This window comes from Vanessa cardui, chromosome 27 (assembly GCF_905220365.1).
Source record: "Vanessa cardui chromosome 27, ilVanCard2.1, whole genome shotgun sequence".
In the NCBI taxonomy this organism is placed as follows: Eukaryota; Metazoa; Arthropoda; class Insecta; order Lepidoptera; family Nymphalidae; genus Vanessa; species Vanessa cardui.
In genome coordinates, this window is record NC_061149.1 from 299999 (window position 1) to 316305 (window position 16307).

The window sequence follows — 16307 nt, forward strand, 5'->3', positions numbered from 1 at the left end:
AGACACTCACACCGTAAATTTTATCTTTAAGATGACCCAATAATGTTGCAATACTGCTAATTGTATATTCGATAAACTCCGGAGAGTTCCTCGAGCCGGTTCCGATATTATCTTTGATAATCGAGCGAACTCACCGACGTGCCTGTAGACGTCGACCAGCAGCTGCATGGCGGCGTCGCGCACGGCGCCGTTGGGGTCGGCCACCAGCGCCGCCAGGCTCGGGATGGCGCCGCGCAGCTGCAGCTCGGCCGCGCCGTGCCTGCGACGGACGGTGAGGGTCAGTGCGGGCGGCGCGGGGGGGGGGGGGGGGGGGTTGCTGTGACCTTAGGGGTGTAAGGCTACTCACTCGTGCAGCAGCGCGGCGACGCAGCGCAGCGCCTCCTCGCGCGCGTGCGGCGCCTTGTGCTGCAGCGCGGGCGCGAGGCGCGCCAGCAGCGCGCGCGGCGCCACGGCGCGGCTGTCGCTCAGCGCCGCCACGCACGTGCGCGCCGCCACGCGCACGCCCTCCTTCGTGTCCGCGAGCCTGCGACGCACGTGCGTTGTATAGCGATAAAATAAATAAATATGGGACAACATCACATACAATACTCTGATCCCAATTTAAGTAGCTAAAGCACTTGTGTTATGGAACATCAGAAGTAACGACGGTACCACAAACACCCAGACCCAAGACAACATAGAAGACTAATGATAATCTACATCGACTCGGCCGGGAATCGAACCCGGGACCTCGAAGTGGCGTACCCATGAAAACCGGTGTACACACCACTCGACCACGGAGGTCGTCTGATGTTGTTACAATTGGTACAACTCATAGATACATGAATAAAACTCATTATATACGCTTGAAAGAGTTACTGTAAACTTAAAACAATATCTTCTAGTATTGTACCTGCCCACCATTTTATGATTAATAAAGTCAATATAAAGATAAGGAACTGTACGCACTACATATATCATACTAATATAGTCTATATAGATATGTTAAGACAATGAATATGATATACTAAAATACCTATCCCCTTGTTTAACTAGTTAGTTATAAATGACGGAAGTGACGTCACTTTTTAATCAATAGAGACAATGATATTAGTCGATGGGATAGGCCCATTGTTTATATTTTATGACATGGTCTGTGCTATATTCAAATTGTATTAGGTTGGGGAAAAAGTCTTTTCGCATATAGTATGTATGAACTTGTAATCAAATCTCTTTGGCTATACCATTTGTATCTGGCTGGTTTTTATATCATTAAAAAGTTTTAATTTTAAAGAAGGCACTTCCAAATTCAAATTAGGAATTTGTGTGATTTTCATTTGTTTTTGTTGTTGTTAAAATGAGTGAATCTAAAGAAGAAATTCGATACATTTTAAAATTTTACTACAAAAAAGGTAAAAATGCAACTCAAGCCACGAAAAAAATTGTGATGTTTATGGACCTAATGCAGTATCTGTGAGAGTAGCGCAAGTTTGGTTTAAGCGTTTTCAAGCCGGAAATTTTGATATCAAAGATGCATCTCGCTCTGGTCGCCCTGTTACGGACAAAATTGATGCCATTTTTGAAAAAGTGGAGCAAGATCGGCATATTAGTAGTTACGATGTAGCTGAAGAACTCATCAGTCATCGACGAACCGTTGAACGCATAGCACGATATATCTACGCAACATTTTACGTTACTATTTTTTTTTCCTAATTACCCGCGATGTCGAAGTGTGATGCTTGTAAAAAGAATATCACAAAGACCTCTCCCGGACTGGAGTGCAGTAAATGTGAGCGGATTGTGCACCTTAACAATAAATGTACAGGTCTAACAAACAAACAGATAACTGCTCTAAAGGCAGCTCCTAGCCTTGAGTGGACATGTCAGCAGTGTCAGCAAGAGTCGCCAAGACGATATGCGTCAATCATTATTCCAGAAGAGGAAGAAGAAGATGACGAATCTCCTGTGCAAATCAACGCAAATAAATTTCTTAAAAATATTACTAAAGAAGTTGAGAAAACTATAAAAAGCGAACTACGAGAATTAAATGATTCACTACAATTTCATAGCGCGAAACTAGATGAGGTAGTAGAATGCATCGATGCATTTAAGAAAACTATAAAAAATCTAGAACGCAAGAATATAGAACTTACAAATAAAAATAACAATTTAGAAATTCGTCTGGGAGCTCTCGAACAACGACTACAGGAATTAGAGCAAGAAAAGCTCGCGAAATTTATCGAAATTGCTAATGTGCCATACCAGAAGAATGAAGAAATTAAAGAAATCGTAGAGAAGGTAGCTATTAAACTCAAAGTGCCTAAAGAGGGAATCAAGAGTGTAAGAAGACTTCAAGGTAGAAATGACCAGATCATAAAGGTTGAACTGGAAGACGAATCAACTCAAGAAAAATGGATAATTGCAGCTAAAGGTACTAAAACTACGGTATCGGACATCAACCCCACTGATAAAGGTAACAATAATATCGTTTATATTAGAGAAGCTATGACGAAACTAAATAAAAAAATTTTTTGGAATGCTAAGCAAGAGTTAAAAATAAATCAGAATTTCAAATTCGTGTGGTTTAAAAAAGGATATGTTAGAGCTCGTAAAGATGAAAATGAAAAAACTTACACATTGAAAACAATGGATGATTTATACACAATAATAAATAAAAAGGCTTAAGTAAAATTGTAAAAATATGTCTATCAATATTATCTGTCTATAAAAAAAAATATGGATAATTTGTCAGAAGAAATTTATGAAATTAGAGATTGTAGCAGTGTTAATGATTTTTTAAGTTGTTTACCTAATAACCAAATTAATCTGTTATGTATTCATATTAATATCCGATCAATTAACAAAAACTTTGTAACTCTCGAACAATGTATAATGGCCTCTAACCAACCATTTGATGTAATTGTACTTACGGAAGCAAATATCTCAGAAACAATTAGCTGTTTATATAATATTAAGGGATATCAAATGTTTACTTCATTACGAAAGTCACGAAAAGGGGGTGGTATAATAGTATATATAAGCGATAAACACAAATGTAGCATAAAAAATACAAGATCGAAATATTTTGAAAGCATAATTTGCACAATTACCACAAATTCAAACTATACAGCTATACTTTTTGCTATATACCGCCCTCCCAGTCTAAGTAAGAATCTATTTGTTGATGAACTCCGAGAAAAAATTGCAATGTTTAATAAGTATAGCGATTTATATTTAATGGGTGATATTAATATAAACCTTAAAGCTGACAATCCTGTAAAACATATTTATAATAACACTTTGTATAGCATGGGCCTTGTATGTGGGATAACTGAACACACAAGAATTGAAATGTGTAATGGAAAGCTAAGTAGATCATGCATTGATCACATATACGCAAGATCCCACACACAAGAACTTTGCACTGCGGCTATCGGTACGACACTGGCCGACCACCGCGCTATTATACTAGCTTGTATAGGAGTGCAAATACAGGCTGCTTCTAAATATAAAACTTTTCTAAATAATCAAAAATTAGTTTACTATTTAAATCAAATAGATTGGAAAAATATATATAATACCAATTGCCCTATAACTATTTATGATTATATACATAAAAGCTTTACAGATTGTTACAAAAAATCTGAATATAAAATCAAAATAAAATCAAATACAACACGTATGAACAACGATTGGATCAACAACAAAATTATAAGAGTATGTAAATACAGGGACGAACTTTTTTCACAGTGGATAAAAGATGCAAATAATCTAATATTAAGACAAAAATATAACAAAGCAAGAAACTATGCAAACAGTCTGATTCAAAAAACTAAAAACGACAATATTAAATTAAATATCATTAACAATAAAAATAATCATAGTCGACTATGGTATATTCTAAATAGCATTACTGGTAGGATAAAGTCCTCAGTTGATGACGTTTTACGAAATGCTTTTGAAAATCAAAGTAATACTTGTAAAGAAATTGCAAATAACTTCGCTTCCATGTTTAGTAACAGTGTAAAACAAATAATTCCTAAATGTTCCAGACCATTACTTGACAAATCAACGTACAACGTCTCAGCTAATGTAACTATGCGTTATAAACCTGCAAATGCTAAATCCGTAGAAAAAATTATTATGTCATTAAGTAATAATAAATCCCCCGGTATAGATAATATAAGAGCTATTGACATTAAGAAAATATGTGAAAAAATTAAAGAAGTCCTGGCGAAATTAATTAATGCAAGTATCATAACTGGTAAATATCCATCTATATTAAAAACCGGAATTGTAAGACCGATTCATAAAAAAGGTAGCATAGCAGACTACACTAACTACAGACCTATAACTATATTACCTACTATTGATAAAATAGCCGAAAAATACATTAGTCAACAAATACATAAATTTTACGAAAGTAACCATATTCTATCTAGCAAACAGTATGGCTTCCAACCTCGTAAGAGTACCACGCAGCTTTTATCAGCCTTCACTGACAGTATATATAAACATCTAGACAACAAAGAACATGTACTGGTAGTATACATTGATTACAGCAAGGCTTTTGATACGCTTAGACATGACATACTGTTAAAAGCTTTGAATGAAAGTGGAATCAGAGGCAAATTGCTTGTATGGTGTGAAAATTACCTGCACGATAGAAAGTATCTTGTAAGAGTAGGTAATGTAGATAGTGATACTGTACAAGTGACAGAAGGCACAGCTCAAGGCTCTGTACTAGGTCCACTTCATTATCTGACATATGTAAATAGTCTCGCAAATGCAATAAAAAGAAGTGAAATTTATCAATTTGCCGACGACACCTGCCTAGTAGCAGCCGGACGAAATATAACGGAAGCGCTACACCGTATCCAAACGGATTTTAATGTACTCGTCAGATGGTCACACGATTTCGGCTTAGTGCTTAACGCTAACAAAACCAAATTAATGTATATAAGCTCCAGTCAAAATAGAAGTCCTTTTAAACCGAAGCTTATTATTCACACCCATGATTGCTTACATCAAAATATTAATAGCGTGAACACGACGCTCTGTGATTGTAGTCCAATAGATATTGTAGATACACATACCTATCTGGGACTAGTAATAGACAACAGACTAAACTGGAACTCGCACATCGATCACGTGTGTGCCAAATTAAGAGCAATACTTGCAAAATTTCACTTAATAAAATCTAAAATACCGTATAAAACTCGCTTGTTACTTTATACATCTTTGGCTGAATCGATAATATCTTACGGTCTGTCAAGCTATGGAAGAACATATAAGACATACCTTGATCGAATATATTTCCTGCAGTTACGAATTTTAAAAGAACTATCTCCAACTAGCGTAAAAAGTAAATTTCATAACAATTATCAAAAATTATTTGCATTTTGTAAGATATTACCAATTCATGAAAAAACTGAATTAACTCTATTAATAGAAAATTATTTTAATGATAATTTAAAACAGGTTAGAAAAGTGAATCCAGAAGATATGAAAACACGTAGTATTGCGAATTCAAAACTTGTATTACCTAATTATTCAAATTTATATGGGAAAAGATCATTGGGATATATTGTACCTAAGCTTATCAATCAATTACCGATAACTCTAAAAAATAAAATAACATTAAAAAATATAAAAACTATATTAAAACAACATTATCAAAAAGTCATAGCTACCAAATTGATCTAATTAATGCATTGTAAACTTATCTAATTATCTACATAAACTTCTGTAATAATTATAAATGTTATTATTTATATATTTAGTAAATAAATATTTTTATATTTAGTTATAACAAATCTCTAAAAAAAAAAACATTAAAAGATAAGACTCAAAAATATTAAACTAAAACAATTTTATATTAAAAATACAAATAATATAAAAATAATAACATTATTATACGAACACCCTATACGCACTCAACAAGAAAAAAATATATACACCTACCGACATGGAGTTATTTCAATAAAAATGTTTTGTAATATTACCTGCATGTCACTAATTTTATCATTATATTTTCTCTGTATAATTTAGTTTAGTTTTTGTACTTTTTTTTTAATCAATTTTTACTTTTGAAATGATTAGAGTCGATGACGCAGGGTGCACGGGAAAACTTCTCGAGTTTATGTTTGCACCCTTTAAACGAAAATATTATTGTATATATGTTAACAAATAAATAAATAAATAAAAAAAACTGGCAATTGACCACAAAACGGTTTTGACTCATTTGAATAAAGCTGGGTACATAAAAAAGCTCGATATATGGGTGCCTCATGAACTCACTGAAAGAGACCTAATGAACCGTGTACTCATTTGTGATTCTTTATTACGACGTAATGAAACCGAACCATTTTTGAAGAAGCTGATAACTGGTGATGAAAAGTGGATCACATACGACAAGAACGTGCGAAAAAGATCGTGGTCAAAGGCCGGTCAAGCTTCACAGACTGTGGCAAAACCCGGATTAACTCGCAACAAGGTAATGCTGTGTGTATGGTGGGATTGGAAGGGCATCATTCATTATGAGCTGTTACTGCCCGGCAGGACCATCGATTCAGAACTGTATTGCGAACAATTGATGAGATTGAAGCAAGAAATTGAGAAAAAGCGGCCAGAATTGATCAACAGAAGGGGTGTGGTTTTTCACCATGACAACGCTAGACCTCACACATCTTTAGCCACTCAACAAAAATTACGAGAGTTTGGCTGGGAGGTATTAATGCATCCGCCGTATAGTCCTGACCTTGCACCTTCAGATTTTCATCTGTTTCGGTCTCTGCAGAATTCCTTAGGCAGTGTCAGGTTAACATCACGAGAGGACTGCCAAAACCACTTGTCGCAGTTTTTCGATCAGAAGCCCCAAAATTTTTACAGCAATGGGATCATGTCACTACCAACAAGATGGCAAAAAGTTATGGAACAAAATGGCACCTACATACTTTAGTCAAATGTAAATAAACTATAAAAAAAACTTTTTGAATTTTCATATAAAATACGAAGAAACTTTTTCCCCAACCTATTATTATATGCAATATTTAATATTTATAATAGAATTAAAAAAATAATTAATGGCGTGACCGACACACAACATATAACCTACGCGTGAGCCTATGTTTTAAAGGATTAAAATATTGCACAGGAATTATTTATGGAAAAGGAGAATAAAAATTTGTATTGAAATTCGTCATATCATATCGTATTACAAATATGTAAATGTGTGTTCGGGTTATGCCAATAAGTTAAAGACTATAGTTCATAATCTCATATACAATACAATAGTCCCAAAAGGTTAATATTAAGGATGTACGTTTCTTTGGAAATTCGTAACGCTTAAAATTGAGAAATACGGAATTCGGTATTGAGGCTTATTTTAAGAAAGAGTCTGTGTATACACCTTTTCTCAATGTATAAACTGCGCATGCGCACTCATTACGGAACAAAAGGAACGGTCGTCAGTCGTAGGGCACAAGACTTAAGAGGAACTCTTCCAAAACCTGATAGCTTTGACCAAGCGGGAGTTTGAACCCAGGACCTACAGCCAATAGACCGACAAGAAATTCCCATCAACTATATATAGATGTATAATATACAGTAGAACCTCTTTAAGTTGAACATCAAGGGAAATGCCAAAAAAAACCAGTTATAGAGTTTTCGACTCAGAGAATTTCGACTTAGGCGGATTTTGTTTCGACATAAAGAGTTAAATACAAAGTATGGCGTCGATAACAGCCGGTAACTTTCATTTATTCGAGATATGGAGATAAAATTTAATTTTTCAAGTTATGGAGGGATAATATGTACCAAAATGTCTTGGACAGACTCACTGATTATTTCGACTAATAGAGGTTTGAGATTTCGAGTAATGGAGGTTTTGGTGATTGGAGGGAAGGGAATAAAATATTTGTTCGAAATTTGGAGGTTTTCGACTTATTGAGGTTCGGCTTAATGAGGTTTTACTGTAGTATGTTCTGAACGTACCGGTCGATTATATGCGGCAACACATTCGGCACGTAGTGTGAGAACTCGTGTCCCATCCGCTCCGCGAGCGCGCTGATCACCTCCAGTCCGCTCTGCGCCACCTGGAATGCAAACATCTTACTTATTAACGAGTTACAGGCATTGATAACTCCAAATATCTATACATTTACAGTTAATTATAAAACACGTTGGATTTTCATATTCAACAGGCATATATTCAAACTTTCACGAATAAAACTAGAGGACGCCACTAGGGCGTACAGAACAGATAAAGAACATTTTAGTAGCACGAGGAAGATTGTATGATACATCATATGAAACCCTTTTGGTGGTCGGGTTTATTCGAGCCCGTCCGAGTAGGTACCATGTACATAGTATATATTCACCGCCAAGCAGTACCTAATACTTACTACTAATGCGTGAAGGTTTGCCAGTAGGTGGTTAGCCAGTAACTGTAGATACAAGAGACATCTTAGTTTTTATGATTGGCAAAGTCAGCTACATCCTTCCTCAGTCCTCGATAACTCGATATATACGTAGTTAATACGAGTTGAACTTATGACTTTTCTCGCATGAAGTTTATAAAACTTCACCAACTAGCACACAAAACAATTGAGTCAAACGGGGATGACCATTTGTGTGTCTTGAAGATTGGGCTAAAAACCCACTATTATATTATTCAAACTATGTCTAAAAAATGTGTATCGAAATCGATTCAGCACTTCAAACGGGAAGAGGTAACTTACAGAGTTACTTTACAGTTATTTATAATATCAGTATAGATTTAAATGACAACATATACATGTATAATTTCAGAGCATCCTTACCTAGCGGGTCAAACGAGCAAACACAAAACTAACACATTAAATATTAACAATATTATAATATCACTTTATAAACCACAGAGCCACACGAGGCGGCGTTCGACTTTTCTCAAAGTATCTTCAAATGTAAGCGGCTCGCGTCGCTCGGATGAGCACTAAGGACGGAGCGGACGCCGGCAGCATCTCTGTGGTGCCGACCGACTTATTCCGGTTACGGATACAAATATACTATTACTGCACAACTCATGCGAAGCGTTTACGATCGAAATGTATTTTTAGTTACTTAAAACTACTTATTACTCATGTTAGCTAATGGAAATAAGACCGTTTGCTAATCGTTGTAAAGATAATTCTGTTCAGCCAGTTTTGTTACCTGAACTTGGCTGAAACGCTAATGCATGTTAAGATTTAGAAAAAAAAAACAAACAAGAATGAAAACTGTAAACATCGTAATTTGCGACAGAAATCACTAATTGGCCTTTTTTCCTAATAAATTTCTATTGTTCAAAATCAAAATAAACTTTATTCAAGTGAGCTTTTACAAGCACTTTTGAATCGTAGATTAACAATTAAGTGAAGCTACCACTGTTGCAGTTATTGATTGAATAATTATCTTTGACATATTATTATGAGATTTCGATTTAAAATTTGTTCATTTGAGCGGGTCCACAGATGGTCTAGATCGGATAGGGGTGACGCTGGATGGTGAACTAAATGAAATCCTTATTTCTCCCTGACATACTTCTTACCATCGAAAAGGTAAACTGGGGATGAAAGTGTGCTATAAAGTTTAGAAAATTTTGCACAAATAAAAAAAGCTGGAATATTGATCACACAGATCTTGGCATAACAATACGAATTCATTTTTTGGCGTCTGATGTTCAATTTATTGTGAAAGTCGTAGACTTGTAAATCAACCGAAACCGCCGGTTCTGACTATGAAACATCAGTGTCAAGGTGAGTCTGTCAGTCTTTCGACCAATTATAAAAAAAACTTGCTTTGTAAATATATGTGATTGCAGACAAACGTTTCACTATAGAGTTTATCGCCGGTTCCTCTCGGTACAATTTACGTTCACGTTGCAGGCCGGATTGTATCATACCATCAGGTGGATTTTCCAAACTATAAACGTTTTCATTTTAAATTAGTCGTATTAGGGATTGGTCAAGTATTAGACATAAAAAAGTAACCCTTTAATTTACTTGGTGGTAGGGCTTAGTTAATATTTTTTACAGCGTCATTGTCTATGGGTGATGGTGACCACTTACCATCAGGTCGCCCATATGCTCGTTCGCCAACCTATACCATAAAAAAACCCATATTCATTCTTATATTTCGAGCATGCTTCACACTCATTTACACCAAATCTTACCAAATTCGGTTCAATGGGTTTGTCCTGATGTGAAAGTGATGTAAGGAAAGCACCGTGCGAGTGGACGCATGAACGCTTTGGATTGATACGCGTCCCATGCGTTCATGCAACATTCATTGCGATCGCTGTTTATTTTGTATGTATATACATATATGATAAATGGATGATAATTTGGCATTCTGATGGTAAGTCTTCACCACGCCATTGACATTCACAACTCTTAAATTTAATTAACTCTTAATTTATGTGGAGTTGTGTTGGTTTACCGTTTACAAACTACATTAAATGAAGCTACCACCGTTTCGGAGTACGCTTTACCGAGAATAATCGGCAAAAACTCAGTAGTTCTCTTTTCAACATTTAAAATACTAAGTTATGTTTAATACTTAAAATTACAGTTAGGAAGATAGATTCTACCGAGTAGAACCGGCAAGAAACACAGTAGTTACTCTAATTAAACATTCAAATGACAGTGCCAATACTAATTCCCTGCTTATGTATCTTTAATATCTTATATTGAGCAAACGCCTTAATTATCAATGTTTTTAGACATTAAATTGTTTACTAGGCCAAGTTAAAAATAACTGTGAAATATTATATCTACGCTAAGCTTACCATAACAACAAAATATCTTTAAAATACCGATGTGTCAATTTTGAGATAACGATATCAATATCGTTAGTTATCTGAGGATTACGATCATCAATGCCATCCGCTCAGATCTCACATCGTATCATCGTCTTGGGATGTTGAAAACCGCGTATTATGATACGCGAATATATACAACTACTTGTCGCTTAGTACGTTCCTGTTTTAGGCTTTGTCTTGCTTGGTTGTTTGGTGTGTTAGAAGTCAAAAAGGAGTCTGTGTCCTTTCTTGGAATTTAAGCTCGCTTTTAACCAAATTTAATCAAATTCGATTTAGTATTTTTAAACAGCAGGACAGCGATAACATGCCAGCAGGCGCATCCGTCGCGTTATACGCCTGCTCCAGATGCGGCCGGTCTTGCCGTTCCAGAATCGGTCTGCATAGCCACCAACGAAAGTGTCCATTATAATCACACACTGTCTTAAATCATTTGTAATAGATGAAAAGGCCAATGATGATGATGATGAATTTGGCCGTAAATGATCAACAATAAGACAGATACTTTCTCATTTCTAATATTAAGTATAGATTTAAAAAAAAAACACCAGTTTGAAATAGTAAAATCCTCAGAAAACCGACCACAAAAAAAAAATTATGATATAAAGTTAAGGTCCAGTGGTCACTGCTACACATATACATTGCCGATGTAAAATTATTAAACATTCATTCCATCGCCAATGTCCCACCAACCTTGGAACCAAGATCTTAACCCTTCAAACTAGAACACAATAATGCCTATTGCTGGTATGGAGCCTGTCTGGGTTTGAACCCGCAATCATCGGTTAAGATATTATTGTTTGTCTCTTACACCAACGTAACGGGTATCGTTTTCTTACAAATCTGCGGTGAGTTTCGAGTTCGGTTCTCACCAAACCGGCACCGAATAAGACGCGCCGCGACGCGATCACGCGTGACGTCTGAATCAGAGTGTGCATGATACATCGTTATGCGAACATTCGATTGCTTTGAATAAAATATTTGACAGTTCCGGGACGATCGCCGAGAGAAATACTTCTAGAAACAATAGATTAAGACATATAAACACACGCGACTTTTTCCTTATTATTAATTGTATATACCTGACCAGCGCATCGTATCTTTTGTTGGAGAACAACGACAACAGTCAGTCCATTTCCCACTACTGGGCTAAGGCCTCATCTCACTTTGAGAAAGTTTCAACTCATGAACCATCAGTGGTGCTTGCCTGGGTTTGAGTCCGCAGTCATCGATTAAGATGCATTCGTTCCAACCACTGGGCCATCTCGGCTCTCAGGGCCATCTCGGCTTTGTTGGAGACTCATAAATAAAATAAATACGAATCAGCCAGTGTTGTCAGTTAACCACCCAAAACCAGCGTTGGTTTCGACTCGGCTACAGATTCTGAACCGACTGCTTTAGCCATTCAAAACTGAAGGTGAAATTCAAGTTGCCGGTCTCAGATTATCAAACAGAAGTCGGGTGAAGCACGCGAACACTATAGTGAAGCCACAATAGTGCGAAACGTCCCGACATTTTATCGTGACTATAGTACGACGCAACTTAGACGCAGCATCGGCAAAATTAGTAAAACCGATCACATCCGAATTGAGTACGCTCTCCCAAACTATAAATATTCATTTCTTATGTGAATATGATCTTTACACAAACGTTATAACTTGTAATATCACATGACCTAATGTATTCGTCAATTTGACACATCGATTTACATGCCCTCGCTTTCTCGGGTTGAACTTACGCGTCAATCTATAGCTACGAATAGCGTCGAATGGCGCGATTGGGAGCTATGTCTATTGGTTGTGTACATCGGCAGTAATCGTTTTTATTGAATTTGTGTCGTGCTATGCATCAAAAGTGCTGTCTCTATGATTACTAACGTTTGATGTATTAGCGGAGAGAGGGAGAGATTAGCTAGTTGTCGCCCGCAGCGTCGTACGCGTTTTAGTGTGTTGATTGTCATGTGTTAGCCAAAAAAATCCTATGTCCTTTGTTAGAATTCAAGTTTGCTGCATACCATATTTCATGAAATTCGGTTCAGCGGTTCGGTAGTGAAAGACCGACAGACAGATAGAAAGAGTTACTTTCCCATTTATAATACTATTATAGATTGTATCGACTCACACCGAAACAGATGTAGGCATGTACTACCGAATTTCCATGTTCATTGTTATGTAATTTGAGTTTATAATTCATCTCGTGCGCGTCTCGTAAACGCGAAAGTAACCGTCTGTTACGCAACCGAGGAAGGTCATGAGATCTTTGTATACGACGCACACTGACGATTTAACACTACGACGCGACAATGTCGCGGCCGGCAAAAAGTACGAGATAAAAGAAAATATATCCATATAATTATTGTTATATGAAACGTGTCAGTCAAACTAAAATGCTTCACAAACTAGTGTTTACTCCCGAAGTAATCTTATTGTATTGGACAACATCACATACATTGCTCTGATCCCAACGTAAGTAGCCAAAGCACTTGTGTTATGGAAAATCTGAAGTAACGACGGTACCACAGACACCCAGACCCAATACAATATAGAAAATTAAGGAACTTTATATACATCGTCTCGGCCGGGAATCGCATCCACGACTTCGCAGTGGCGTACCAGGTACCTATGAAAACCAGTGTACACTACTCGATCACGACGGTCGTCATAATAAAAGATACATTTTCATAAGCATACATATTATTAGCAAAAATCTAGACAGCGCGATTTAGAAACTTCAAAAATCAAATCAACGCCATCTACCGACATACAGTGAAAACATACTTTAGTCTTGACCGCTCTTACCTTAAAGTTCCCTCCATTGAGCCAGGCGATGAGCGCGTCCAGCAAGGGGCCCACGATCTCGTGCGTGATCTCCTCGCGCCGGACGAGCGCCGCGAGCCGCTCGCCGAGCTGCTGCCGGAGGCGGGGGTCGGGGCGCACCAGCAGCGGCAGCGCCGCTTCCAGCGTGGCTGGTTGAGGATAGTGAGCCATCTGGTGGAACGAACGTTACATGAGACGCACAGTTAATTAACAAACAAATTTGTAAATATGTCTCCTCCGCTCTACGTGATTTTGACGAAACAATACCGTGTTGGGACAACTTAGGGCCAGAGTCGAGCAGCGAAGGATATGTAGCTGAAGTTCTCAAGCCAGGAGTCCTTATCCAAAGACATTGCATGATATATAAACCACGCCGCCAAAGAACCACCAACCAACGAATTATGTGATAGATAATCTATTCATCCTGCCTTCGTTCTTCGTGGGCAAGCTGTTCGCTCTCACACTAAAATCCCTCAAACACTTCTCATCTTTAGCAATTAATACACTTAAATCTGATATTCAAAACGGGCGATGTCCACTTATCATAAATTGCTTGTCTAGACTACCTATTATAAATAGAACCAAAGTTAATAATAAGTCCATCACAGACAGACCTCACTGGCCATCATTAATTTTATCTTCCCTCTTTATTAGGCGAAATGACCCAGAGGTTGGAAGTATGTCTTAAATAAAGATTGAGGGTCGAAACCCACGCCAGCAACTGATTTGCTAAATCTATGTATAATAAACTTCGTTCTCGGTAGAGGAGAAGGTCGTATCGCGAATAAACCAGCATGAGTATGATTCAAATCTGCTGTATTCATTAATTAAGGAATATACCAATATTCCAATTTATCCCTCCTTTTAAGCTGATTACTTGTCTTAGCAATGGGTACGACAACAGCCCAAAAGTTCAGGATCCATGACTTTCTACATAGCTAGCCGCCTCATCATCATAAATGTGTGTTGCGTTGAAGCAGCGTTGGAATACGCTCCTTTCCTCAACGCACAGGAGGCCTAACCTCAGCAAGGAAGATATTACCGGGTACTAATTATTAACATTTAGGAGCCTTACCTTTTAGCAAATCAGCTTCTCCGATAAATCCAAGAGGTCCTTGCTCGTATCACAGAATGTCCTCCATATAACAGTCATCGCACACGCGGTGGCGCCACTTTAACCCCACGGCACTGGCACGCGAGCACAAACACAGAATCGGCACCGAACGAACACTTAGCACAAAACTTTGTCAAAGATCCTTGTGATGACGTCACTATCATGCGTCATCTCCGTTTACTGATGTCTCCGTTGCTGGAATAGAAATATCTTTATTAGTGTTTGGTTTGAGTTCTCATCCTTAATGACTGTCACAGGTTCAAAGCCGGATTTAATTTTAAAAGGTAATTGACACATACTACTCTTCTCGCTGCTGGGCTAAGGCCTCCTCCCCCTTTAAGGAGAGGGTATCTTTTTCTTATGTAAGATAATAAAAATCTATGTTTATGTGTAGTTTCAAAATCTACAGTAATTTATACAAGGCTCGTGCTGTTTCGTGATCACAGTGTACCGACTTCTACTTCTAGCCGGGGGACTTTTATGACAATATGACATCTATATATTTGTAAATATTATCACAAACTATACTCTGACCTATAATGCACTAAAAACGGTTCTTGCTTAATAAACATTCACTTACATTACTTGTATCACTATTAATTTCACTTCCAAAGTTCCGATAGCAACTTTGCCATTCAGAATTATTTTTATGTAAGCCATAAAGTACAAGTAAACTACAGGCACAAGGGATATAACATCTCAGTTCCCAAGGTTGGTGGCACATTGACGATCTAAGGAATAGTTAATATTTCTTACAGCGTCATTGTCTATGGGTGACGGTGACCACTTACCGTCAGGTGGCCCATAAGTTCGTCCGCCAAATTATACCATAAAAAAAGAATACCTTATATTAATCAAGATCTCAGCCAATTACATCGCATCAATTCAATGCCAATGTTATTTATTTATCTTTATAACTCTTGAAGCTGGAAGAGGCTGTACTCTAGTCGAATAAAATATAAACGTATATGTACTCTACTAGACAAAGCTGGGATGTAGATATATCTAAGACGTATCATTACGGAATGCTCAAGCAAAATATAGTTTATTCGATAAGGATTTTGCAATCACCTTTAAATCGCCATTTAACAAACTGTATTATGTGATGCTACCACCGATTCCGCATGTAGATTCTATCGAGTAGAAACGGCAAGAAACTCAGTAGTTACTCTTTTACGACATTTAAAATACAAAGTTGTATCAGTCAAATACAGTTATATATGAATACAACATATATTCCTTGGAAGTCAACGAGTATTTTATAATTGTTATCGCCGTCTGATTTCCGGTCAAATTTCATCTCAACGGATGGCAGCACTGTGCAACGTGAAGTTCGTAGGAGGCAACTACAGGGATACGCTAGCTGAATCGGTTACTTCGGAATAGTGCATTGGACAGTGTAGACGTGTCTTTGTTACCTTAGTCATTACAAATTATATTAAGTTATAAGTGTGTATAGTGTTGTATTGTGTTGATTAATAAAGTAGTTAATATCAGAAGTGGTGAAAGTAACGACGCCCAGGATGCCTCGTAAACGGCAAAAGAATACGAAACGATCACG

At 37.2% G+C, this 16307-nt stretch overlaps 1 protein-coding gene across 4 annotated transcripts in view; it reads right to left on the bottom strand.

The window, feature by feature from the left end:
* The window catches only part of LOC124541072 (CLIP-associating protein), a 59179-nt gene that overhangs the window by 21651 nt on the left and 21221 nt on the right, over positions 1-16307 (bottom strand). For all 4 annotated transcript variants that reach the window (XM_047118890.1, XM_047118892.1, XM_047118891.1 and 1 more), the window contains exons 2-6: positions 14708-14941; positions 13615-13803; positions 7975-8075; positions 347-523; positions 135-259 (exon numbers count right to left, since the gene is read on the bottom strand). In XM_047118890.1, the coding sequence (XP_046974846.1) occupies positions 135-259; positions 347-523; positions 7975-8075; positions 13615-13803 (592 nt within the window). In that variant the 5' untranslated portion in view covers positions 14708-14941. The remainder of the gene's footprint in view (positions 1-134; positions 260-346; positions 524-7974; positions 8076-13614; positions 13804-14707; positions 14942-16307) is intronic.